At 37.7% G+C, this 11,598-nt stretch overlaps 1 protein-coding gene across 3 annotated transcripts; it reads left to right on the top strand.

Moving 5' to 3' along the window:
* Window positions 1-770: 770 nt before the first annotated feature.
* On the top strand, window positions 771-10,907 carry LSMEM1 (leucine rich single-pass membrane protein 1). 3 transcript variants are annotated; one of them, XM_040063577.2, is made up of 5 exons: window positions 965-1,733; window positions 2,347-2,519; window positions 4,617-4,748; window positions 8,439-8,576; window positions 10,315-10,907. In XM_040063577.2, the coding sequence occupies exons 3-5, from the start codon at window positions 4,622-4,624 to the stop codon at window positions 10,506-10,508; spliced, it is 459 nt and encodes a 152-aa protein (XP_039919511.1). In that variant the 5' UTR covers window positions 965-1,733; window positions 2,347-2,519; window positions 4,617-4,621; the 3' UTR covers window positions 10,509-10,907. The 3 variants fall into 3 exon arrangements, with proteins under 3 accessions (XP_039919512.1, XP_039919511.1, XP_039919513.1); XM_040063578.2 differs by lacking the exon at window positions 2,347-2,519 and having other exon boundaries at window positions 771-1,733; XM_040063579.2 differs by lacking the exons at window positions 965-1,733; window positions 2,347-2,519 and adding an exon at window positions 4,202-4,276.
* The last annotated feature ends 691 nt before the right edge of the window (window positions 10,908-11,598 follow it).

Here is an 11,598-nt window from a genome sequence, read left to right as displayed (position 1 = left end):
AGCTGGAGCTTCTGAACCTGAAGATCTGTAAAAGTGCTTGTTAGAATAAACATTCTTAAAATGTTTATCACCAGATGAAGTAAACATTGCCTTGAAAACAACACTGCCCCCTGAAACCTCTTGCCTGCTTTGATAAGGGAAAGTTGGGTTTGGGGTGGAGTGGGTTTTTTTTTTTTTTCCCTCCCAGTTTCTGATTATAGCTGAACCTGTTCCAGAAAGTCAATGCATACTAATGAGTTGTACTTTCTACTTTGCCCTGTTTTTTTTCCCCCCCTCAAACAATCCACTATGTAAGAACTTGTTTGGCTTGCAAAACTGAGCACTTGGACTACACCAAACTGTAATGATGAACATGTCAGTGTCATACAAGTGGAAAATCCCCATATCTTTGAATGAGGTGAAGCCATGTGTCTGTACTTACCTGGCCCGAGACCGTGCCCTTTGAGCTAGACTGTTCCCTTGAGCCAGTTGGCATTTCCTGTGGCTTCTGCCTTGGTGTCCTTTGCCAGACCCTTTTGGTAGCTTCCTGTCCAGAGTTTGTACAGCACCTCCTGGCAGCAGGCCAAGCACGTGGTTGCCCTTTTCCCTGTTACACTGTGGTTGCTGCCCACAGTGACCCGGGTGGCTTCCAGGGGTGTTGCAGAGGTGGCTTTTCTGCAGCCATCCCTTGGGTTTGCAGAGCTTTTCAAGCTTAGAACTGGAGAGGCTGGACCCTTCTCTTACAATTATGTTGGGGTCAGGAGTTTTTGGGGTATGGAAGTCACACGGGTGTTTTGTGGGATTTTTGGTGGTTGTTTTTTCTGGCTTGCTCATCCTTATTTGGAGGGAGGACTTCTAGGAGACTCCTGCAGAGAGGGAGCAATTCTGAGCAGCGGAACATATCAGGGTGGGAAATAGGAGTCAGGTGATTTATTCTCTAATCTTTCCTGAGAGATATGTTTGTGGGCTGTTTAAAGGGATTCAGAAATTTAGACGTGGAATGGCTTCAGAAAGGATTTGTTGTTTTGCGCTGCAGACCCTCTGTCTGTCAGCTGCCTGTCAGTACAGTGTGCTGTAACACTGCTTTCTGCAATGTCAGCAAGGAATAAGATCAAAAGAATGGTTAGCAAAGGAGCAATTAGACTATTCACCACCAGTTCATCAGAATTGATTTTTCTACACCTAAGGATGCCAGACAAATTAGACTACCTAATACTGTCCCACTTGAATTCATAAAGTATTTGGGAGAAGGGGGAAAAGACCCTGGTTTTTCTAGTCTATGACTTTAAAATACTCATGACCGCAATACTGTAGATATGACACTTCTGCATAGCAAACTGGTTACTCATAGCTGCAGTGTTGTAGTATGACTTCAGCATAGTAAATGCATTTTAGGCCTAAGAGGTTTGGCACTAACCAAAAGGTTAGTGAAATACTGATCATCAGAAGCAACCCTCATTCTCCATGATGGGATATTATCATGATTCCAATATAATAATAAAAAAGAGCTGTGTATGTGCTGATTTCTGTTTTGGCAGGTTAATGTAGCAAAGTGAGTACCCTTAGCCAAGCTGAACTCTAAATATAGACTGAAAGGGGCAGTCTGTTTCACAGCTATCTTTATGGGTACTGCAGGACTCGACAGGTTCCTATGGGACTAAAAGTAGAGAGGAACTGCAGAACAAGTTTTCTTCGCGCGATTTTCACTGGCTGATTTCTTCCTTACTGGCACATTACCTGAATGTAATTATGTTGTAAGTAATGTTTCATTTTCCTGTTTTTTAAACTTTTAGACTTTTTTTCCTTTTTTTTTTTGGTGAAGAATTTTCAGTGTGTTCTCATTCTAAGTTTTTGGGTTGGTTTGTTTTTGGGTTTTTTTACCACAATGAATTCGGAAGAAATTTAAAAGTTATATTGGGGAAAAAAATCTTTAGGCAAGGTTAAAGTAAAAGATAAAGTCAATCCAAAGGTCCCAATATTTAGGGACCTGTCCCAAAGGTTTGTTGGGAAAATAATCAATACTTTTGCCCAGTGACACTAATGTTTGTGTCCTTTCTCCTTTGGCATGTCAATGAAATCAAATAAGGGTAATATAAACTTTTTTGAATTAACAATGGTAATCATCACTGTGTTTAACATGTGCCAATACTTAAATAATTAGTAGTAAGTGTGGAAACATATAATTCATAATACTAATGAATCAAAATTACTCACATTTATTACAAATCAAGTTGTTAAGAAGAGTCTTCCCTGAAGCTGCAGGGAGTTATTAATCAAAATAGAGAAACAACTGCTCTTCAGAATCTAAAAATATCCAAAAGCCTTTGTGCTCGAAGTGGTAACTTTCAGCACACTGTTCAAACCCAGGCTCCGTAATGATTGCGTTGGCTGAGGATGTGCATGTGGGGAGACAGCAGAGCAGAGGCAGCTCTGGTGGGGACGTGGGTCACAGACTGCTGCCTGGTGCCACCTCATGTTCTAGAGGAAGGACAGGCATCTATCCAGAAGTTACTCCTGCACACCTAAAAATCATATACTAGGTAAGGTTAACTCCTATTATGCCAGCTTTACTACATTTTCTTTGTACTTTGAAGCATTACTTCTGAACAGAGGAAAAAATAAGTTGTAGTCTTTTCTTATGGGCTGTTAAAAAGAAACATGAAAGTGTCCATATAGTCCTGTCAGTTTCCACGAGGAGGAGAACAAGCCCCGTTGTCAGGATGGGTTTCAGTGCTTAGTCTTCTGGCTTACTGAGGCTCATTGAATGTCTGCTTTGTGGTGTGCTTGGATTTGGGGGAATTGCAGCAATCTTCTGCATTTGGTTTGATGAGGGAAGGAGTGAGTATTTTCTGCAAACAATCAGGGCTCAAAATTTTAGGTTTTTAATTAAAGTGTTATATTAAGAATCTGATGTCACCCTGGTTTTTCTGAGTTTTTTAAAGCCTTTTGATTGTTCATAAAATGGAGTCAGACTTTTTAGCTACTGTACAATATTAGGAGCAGTTTCTACCTTTTCCCACACATGTCACATAAACAAATCCTTTGTTTTTCATTCTCTGTCCTTTGTTTGCATATTTCTAACCTGAAAACAATTGTAATTGACAGTTGGTCTGGCCATTTGGCTGGAAGGTGAAAACTCCAGAAGCCAATCCACAGCCAGACCCACAAATGTATAAAAAGTAAGAAATAAAAAGGCAGAGGGGCTCTCGGCCTTGGCTCAGCCTTGAGCTCTCTCAGAGGAACAACTCTGCCCTGCGAAAATCTCTCGGCTCCATGTGATTGCTTTGCGTATCCCGATCCCATTCTGGTTATACTGAGTTCTATGTTCCTTGGAGAGGAAGAGAAGGCTCAGAAGTATGTCAAGAGGACAGTTCAACCCATCTAGGATTCAGAAATCACCCTTAGGTGCTTAACATTATTTCATCAAGAGAGGTTTGCATCCCACAATGTGCTGATTTATGTTGGCAGATAAAATTGAACTTGAGAGCTTTATAAAATACTAAATGGGTAAGAGCATTCTACTCCAAAATTAAGCTTACCTGTGGGAGCTCCCTCCTTACATTCACTAGTAAGAAAAATGTACATTTAGGCTGTGTTTCTAAGGTGAGAGAGGCGTATCGTAGAATAAGAGGGATATTACCTGGAGGAACGTATTTTTCTTCAATGATTACAGAGGGAGTTTTCAGTGACAATCGGAGACAAATGTGCCTGCTTAGAGTGTCTGCATCTCCTTATGGCTAGAAGTATAGTTTGTTTCTAGAAGACATTTTTGCAATCAGGGTAGTGTAAAGAAAAGCAAAAGACTGATGGGGAATAATGTGCAATACATAGAAGCTGCCTTCCTAGGTATGGCTTATTTTCTGTATATAATCTTCCAAAACTGTATTTGTATTAAGAATCATTCACTGAGTTCATGCACCTAGACTGAGAAAAAAAAAAAAAAAGATAATTACTAATTGAACCTCATCCAGTGCCTTTTTTATAGCAAGGGGTATTAGTCTGAAGGAAAAGATTTTTAAATTTGTCCAAAACTGTGTTAAGTAGAATTGCACTACAAGACTACATTTTTGTTCCATTTTTCACAAATAATAACTTCACAGTGATATTCTAAGGTGTATAACAGACACGTACTCTTGTTTCTTATCTCCTACATTCATACCAGCTTTCGCTGTCTTATCTCTCAATTACTTGATACTGAAAGAAGAGGACCTGAATTACATCCTTTCTGGAAGTGTTTGGCTTTCACTGTGGTCAGGATCTCACACCACCTCTTACCAAGTACTTACCAAATCAAAGGGTAATATATTAAATCGGTACCATTCAAATCAAAAGTATGATTCAGAAGTCAAACTGACTTTTCTCTTTGTTTCTTTCCCCATACATACATACGTGTACAAACACAATGTTAAAATGAAATGTTTTAATCATCAGAGGTTTCCAAGGCAAAACAAGTGCTATGTATTGAGTTATCCCTGCCTTCAAGACCTAGTAAGTGTACTGGTCCTTCAAACCTCTGTTTTTTAAGGATCTTAAGGATCATTTAGGCTGCTCAGTATTTTCTTAGAACAGAATACCAACTGTTACAAGTTATTTCCCATAGCCATGTGTTAATTTACCTTTTAAATTATTTCTATTAGAGACAATGGAGAGGCCATCCCTGGAATTTAACCTGCCTGATACTCATGAAGAAGGAAAACTTTATGTGGTTGATTCCCTAAATAACCTAAACAAGCTAAATGTTTGCCCAGCTGAATCCCAGCATTCGCTAGGTATGTATGATAGGTGATCTGTGGATTTCTGTATATACAATCCATACTGTGCATCACTGATGTCAACAACCTAATAGGCCAATAGGTATGCCAAGCTCTGTACTGAAAAATGTAAGAAAGAGATTGAAAATGGCATAATTTAGACAAATCAGACAATGATTTAGCTGTCCCTGCTGAGTATTTCCGCTTTAGGTTCCTGAAAATGCTTGCATTTAGTTAGGGATTTACTGTCAGACCTGAACTTATCTTCCATTTCAGTTGGGATTTATGAAGTGATCACTTGCAGGATAATGTCTCTAGTAATGCCCAACATACACCTGCTAAATAAAGAGCATCATAGCTCTTCCCAAGCACTAAAATTCATATATGGCAATAGAAGCACCTGAGAATTTCTGTTCATTCCTTTAAGATGCATCTCCTAAGAACTCAAACCAGTTAGCTGAAATATCCTGTGAAACCTTTAAACATTTTACTTTCCAGACTTTCTTTACTTACAGTTTCAGTTATGGCTCCTACATTTCTACTGGTTTGATAAGGCTTTTGCCTTTGATTTCTCACAGCAACAATAATATTTTCACCCAGTGATAGCTACAATTGGAATTCTTTGTGACCTGAGAATATGTTAAAACCTAGTGCTTTTCACCAGCATTCACATAACAATATTTGAGTCTGCTTTTATTCCCCTAATTGTAGTGGCAGATTTGAATGAAGAAATTCTTAGATCAATAGCTATGTCGAAATGTGTTTTGAGTGGCCATAACTTAATCATGCTTCTAGTTACGAGTCTTTAATGTTTTCACATTACTTATGTTTCCAAGTCCCCTAACTTTTCCTAATCCAACTAATTAGAGTAGTGCTGGTTTCTGCATGTAACACAAATATTTTAGACATAAAGTACTAAATTTTCATGTGCAGATTATCTTGATATTGTCACTTCTACACATAGAAAATGAGACAATGGCATACATTGATTTTAATGTTAAAGAAACTCCTTTCAGTGTGACTGTTTTGCTTTCTTTTGCAATTTTATTGGACAGTATTATTTACTTTTTGGGTAAATATATAAGGTTCTGTGGAAACATATGTGATTCTCTGAAATAACCACATGCATGCCCCTCCCTACATTTCAACAGTAAAGAAATGGTAGCTTAATAAGTATTCTATTCATAAATTTTCAAAATCCTTTGGTTCTTTCTGGGATTATTCTTTTAATGTAGTTTTTAAGCTAGGAGAGTCTGTAGATATCTCATCCTGTCAGATACCTTACTCAGCAGCATAAAACTCTGATTCTCTTGCCAGAAAATCAAAGACTTGTCAAAAGCTGTTTAAAATGTATATATTGTTTGGTTGCTTCAGTGGGAGCCATGAAGTAAATTCATGTTTTAGATGGTAAAATGTTTGCAATGTTTGCAGTTTGACAAGAATGTGTGCTCACCAGTTCCTCACAACACTACAGCCTGGCATGTTCAGTTGTCTCTGCCCACCCAGGGACGCCAGTTGTCGGGCGCTCCTTTTCAGGAGTTTAAATTCCCCAGCATTCAGGTGGTTTTAGAGTTCTGGCCCTCTGCAAAGCTCTGTGCCAAACGCAGGAAAAGACGGAGTCTTCAAGGTTACATGCTTCGTTTATTAGTTCTTATCTTACAATTTTCTCAGTGTCCAAAAGATGTTTGCCACGGCTCGGACATCTGGTGACTCCCCCTGTCTCTGGGCTGTCCTTATCTTTTATACTAATTGCTATGTATTCTTTATTTACTATTTATTACCAATGTCTATCACTATTACTAAAAAGGTCATCTTTACTCTGACCCAATCCTCACTAACTACTTTGTGCTAATGTCACTGCAGAAATGGAGTGAGGGAACAAGAAGGAAGAAGAAGGAGACAACGCCCTAAATTCTCCCTCTTGCCCCATTCACTTCAATGCCAAGAATCCCAAACCCACTGTTTTTTCACCCTGTGATATACTAAACTACTATTTTCACACTCTTGTGGCCTGCAATGCTTCCTGCAGTGCAAGAAGCCTCTCCCATGGACTGAAATCAAATCCAGTGTCTCTCTGGGCTCTGGGCTGGGGTCCCAGACCCCCCCTGCCCGGGTCCCTGACCCTCCAGGGCAACCAAAGGAATGCCCTGGACTCCAACAAGTAAAAAGCATTCATTAGGCAGAGTGAACTCAGACCCCTTTTGAGACCACTATTGACAACTTAGGATGCCTGGCAGGCAGCAGTAGCAGGCCCTGCCCATCCCTATTATTCTGATTAGCAAGCAATATTGGTGCAGACACGTGGTGCATTTGTTTTGAATGCTAAGGGAATAACAATAGAACCTCAAAGGACAAATATGAAAATATTTCAGCTTACTCATGGACAGGAGCGTGTTAAACACAAAATGAAGAAAAACAGAGATATTCTCAGAGATCTATCTACTCAGTGAATTGCTCAGCCCTAGGTAGAGTCATTATTAAATTGCTGTAATGGCATATGCAACCTTTCCTCAGCTTTATCACTACAGGCTCAGTTGCAAAGACCTCAGAGACTTCCGCCAGCTAAAACAAAAACATGATCTAGAAATACATTTCTCACAGATGCACATGCTACTCTCCCTTTCAGAATGGCAAGACAGCAATTACAGGATAAATTACAGTAATTTGCATGTAATTTTAGTATGTATGAGACTGACACCAAACTGAAATTACATTAGCTTCCTCCTCCCTCCAAAGCAAAAAATAAACCCAAATCTTTGTAAGTTATTACAGTAGTATACAAATTTAAGATTAAACAAATCTGCCTCCAGTGTAAATTTTTTATATTGGCATTCATTTCCTCATGGTGTTCATCTTTGGGGCTTATTGACACCTCACATTGATTGCAATTGTTTCTATGAGTGAAACTACTGACTTTCGCTACATATGCAACACATTCTTCAAAAAGCAACAAACTGGCTTGTTGAGCTGATTAAATTTCAGTATTGCAAGTGCCCTTCCTTTTCTCCTCAGTCTTTCTGTGCTTAAAGGACAACATACATAATCTATAGAAAAATCTGTTCCATTTTTGACAACTAGTAGGATAGGTAACTCATTTTTTACTGGAATGAAACAAAAAATTCCTGAAGATGAATATTGAAAATATTTGTTTTAAGATAAAACAGTCAAGACCTACATTCATTCTATCCAACATTAGGAGTTTAACTGAGATATTTACTTTGGGAAATTAATCATCCCAGGAATACTTCTCATTAAACAGACAAGCATATCTAGAGGGTGAATGTGTATGATGAATCTATACCTTGGTTTTCAATATGAATTTCACTTTCTTCCCTTTTGAAAAGGTTAAATGCAATCAATCCCTTACAAATCTGCCTGATGAAAACTTCATTGCAACCTTTGTACACGTAAAACAGCTGTAAAACAGGTCAACTTGGGCAAAACACTGTATTTCAACAATAGAAACATTTTTGTTGAACATGTTCTAACAGCTATAAAAGATGTATTTTTTTAATACATTTCCAAATTCAAGCTGAGTTCATAAAGTTGATTTGTTCCCTTTTCATGAAATGTCACAGGAAATAAAATCGGTTGGCCTAATATATAATGTATTCTGCATAATTTCATGAAACCAGAAGCATTTTGTCATGCTTATCCCAACCAACCTTAAAAAACTGTATCACCAAATGATTTGTCATCTCTTAACAGATGAGGAAGAGAACACTGGTGGTACTGGAGAAAGTATGACAAGGATCAACACAAGAAACCAATGTTTGTTCTTCATCACCTTTATTCTTACTTTGATCATCAGTTTGGCACTTGTTTCATTTGTCATATTCTTAATATGTAAGTAAACCAAAGAGTGCTTCTTAAAAATGTAGGGCCAATTGGAAAAAGAACTTTGCTGAAATGTGTCATGGTATCTTATAACATGCCACTCCTGTATTTGCATGGTCAAAGGCTTTGGCTGGTTCTGGGCACTAGATCGTGGTCCTGAGGGCAGAAGCAAAGGCAAACAACACTCTCTTAGAGCTAAAAGGCACAATTTTATTCTTAGTACTAAGGATTTGTGAGCTTCAACAGCTATGAAGAATTTGTCTCAGCAGCATCATACTGTGTTGCTAAAATGCTGACTGGAAATGAAATCAAAATTTAAAGGTAGTTATATGGCAGTGAGATACTTTGTCAATGTGCCTTCCATTCCTTTCCAGATAAAACTCAGTATTTGGGTCATCCCACTGACATTCCGGGCTAACATTTAAATTAGGCTACCTGAAGGAAGACCTGACCCTTTGTCATCAAAATACTGACTGGAAATTTATGTGGAACTGAGAAAGTCTTAAGCATAAGAAAAAGAATTGGACATTTATAAAGATTTGCATGTAGCATTGAGTCTGTAGACACAATTACTGTTCCAGTTTTTTAGGACTGATCAGATGGGCTTAGCTGAAGACGTGGCTGCTTAATGGAACCCTTGTCATCTTGGGGTTTTCTGAGCTAGTAATATTGAACAGAATCTGGGGTACATTATTTAAATTTACTAGTCTGTTTTGAAAGAATTGAAACAGTTATGAAAGCACGATTTTTTATATCCTGTAGTAGGGAATTTGCTGAAACATAGCAAAAATCCTGATTTTTCTTTTAGGCCAGGAAATTCTAACCCTTGACTAAATTTTCTTACAGGAACTCAAAGAAATATCAAGCAAGTAAAGAACATAAAGTAGATTCTAAGTGACATGATTGTAAAATTCTAATTGAAATACCTCATACTTGAATTTCAAGTTTACTTAACATGGAGCTGCTAAAAGTAGAACCTTAGTATGAAAAAATTAATATTAGGTTGCTCTGGTGGAAAAATTATAAACTAAAGTGAAAAACTTTCTTACAAGAATTAAAGCAGTTTCCTTGGGCTGAGGTTGGTGGAGGCCTGTGGTTTTTGAAACTGATTTCCAGTGGAGTTTCAGTTTATGTTACAATATTTTATTTTTTATTTATATATATATGTGTGTATGTATATGTATATATAGTGTGTGCTATATAATCTGACATGTTTGCAAATCACATGCATAGATTCATTTAATATTGCCATTATTACACTTAAGCTTCAAAACCCATGGGTAAAATTTTTTAACTTCAGAAGGCCAAAATAAAAATAGCTCCAAAAGTACATATTAGCATGCCAGAGGAGGCTGGCCTGTGTTTGCAAGAATTTTTATTCAATTTAAAATAAAATACATGCACATACCACAAATTGGATCTTGAATCCCCTAAATAAGACATTCCCCTGTTGGACGCTGATGGATATGCTCCTGAAAACTGCAAAAATTATCTGAGCCATATATGATTTTATTATCCTGCACTAAACTAAAAAAAGAATCCAGCAAATAAGCAAAAAAAAGAATGTAGTGAGCAGGTAAACCCACCAGATGTATAACTCCTTATTATTAGGTTCTGCTGTTGTTTTCCTGCTTAATATTTTTAGTCATTATAATTCCTTACAAAGTCTCACAGGAATACGTGTGAGGGTAGTGATGCTCTTGACTTAAATGTTGCTAATTTAACGTGGTACATTTTCCTTTTCAAGTTCAAACTAGAAATGAGGTGGACCAAATATCAAGCAGACTACTATCTGAAAAGAAGAACATAGAAGAGCTGAAGAAACTTAACAATATTATATTAAAGCATCTGAATCAATCTAGAATTAAGGAAAAGCCTTCTGATCTTTATGATTTACCTCTTTATCCTCTTTACGCTAAGATCAAAGTCCCTGGAGAATAAATCTTCTTTGGAAAGAAATCAGCATATTCAAAACTCAGATATTTTCACATATGGCACACAGGTTGCTGAAACATGGTTGCTGAAACATTGCTGGAAAAACCAACTGATTGAAAAATATTACCAAATAGTATTTTATCCTGTTTTATGTGGACATAGATTTGTAATACTAAGCCCATATGATTCACAATAAACAATGGATTGTCAGTTTGGGGCAAGACTTCCAGATTCCCTGTGCATTGTAAATCACAGGGGTAAGGGCCTAGTTTTACTTCAAATATAAGTGAATGATCACAGAAAATCACGAGTTCTATTCACATGATTCCAGCATGACCTTGTTCACTTAATCGTTCTTCTGTTACCTTTGTACAAGCTTTCTGTCGGTTTCTGTTACTGTTTATATTTAAGGATAACTTCAGATTTTATAACTTATAAATAAATCCATTTCTGGTCTAGAGTTTTGTGGTTTTCCCTTCTGTGCATCTAAATATACTGATATACTAGTCTTTTTGTGGCAGAAAAGCAACAAAACAACAAAACCCCAACAAAACAAACCTTGAATAACAACAAACCCTTTCATAAGATGCCATAGTCAGCCCAAATTTGTATTGACAGAGTGAGTGTCCTTTCATGGAAAAAGTGTTTAGAGGTGTCTGGTACGGTCACGGCATCATCACGGCCGCTCTGTCTCATAGCAATGCCAATGCACTGTACTCACAATTTCCAGGTGAAGCCCAAGTGTTTTTCTAAAGTGATGTGGGGAAAATGCTACATGTTCTTGCATTCTCCCTATAGTTGTTGCTGGTCACCATCAGAGAAGGGCCAGATGAAATATGATTGGAACCTTCATGGTTTTAATGTCGAGCGATACCGCAGAGGCCAAAAGGAGCCACCATCTCTGAATTTACACAGTTGTGGAGGCAGACCCCAGAAGGTGTGATCACATAAGGGACTGCTGGGTGGCTTTGTCATTTTTAGTTTTCAGAACCTTCTACTGAAATATACATTAAGAAGGCACTTCCATAATCAAGCAATAAATTGGTTACTCCCATCATGATGGTGGAATGGCAGCTGACACTATGGAATATGTCCA

This window comes from Hirundo rustica, chromosome 4, assembly GCF_015227805.2.
Source record: "Hirundo rustica isolate bHirRus1 chromosome 4, bHirRus1.pri.v3, whole genome shotgun sequence".
In the NCBI taxonomy this organism is placed as follows: domain Eukaryota; kingdom Metazoa; phylum Chordata; class Aves; order Passeriformes; family Hirundinidae; genus Hirundo; species Hirundo rustica.
Note: the sequence above shows the minus strand (reverse complement) of the source record. Positions and strands in the feature narration are given on the sequence as shown.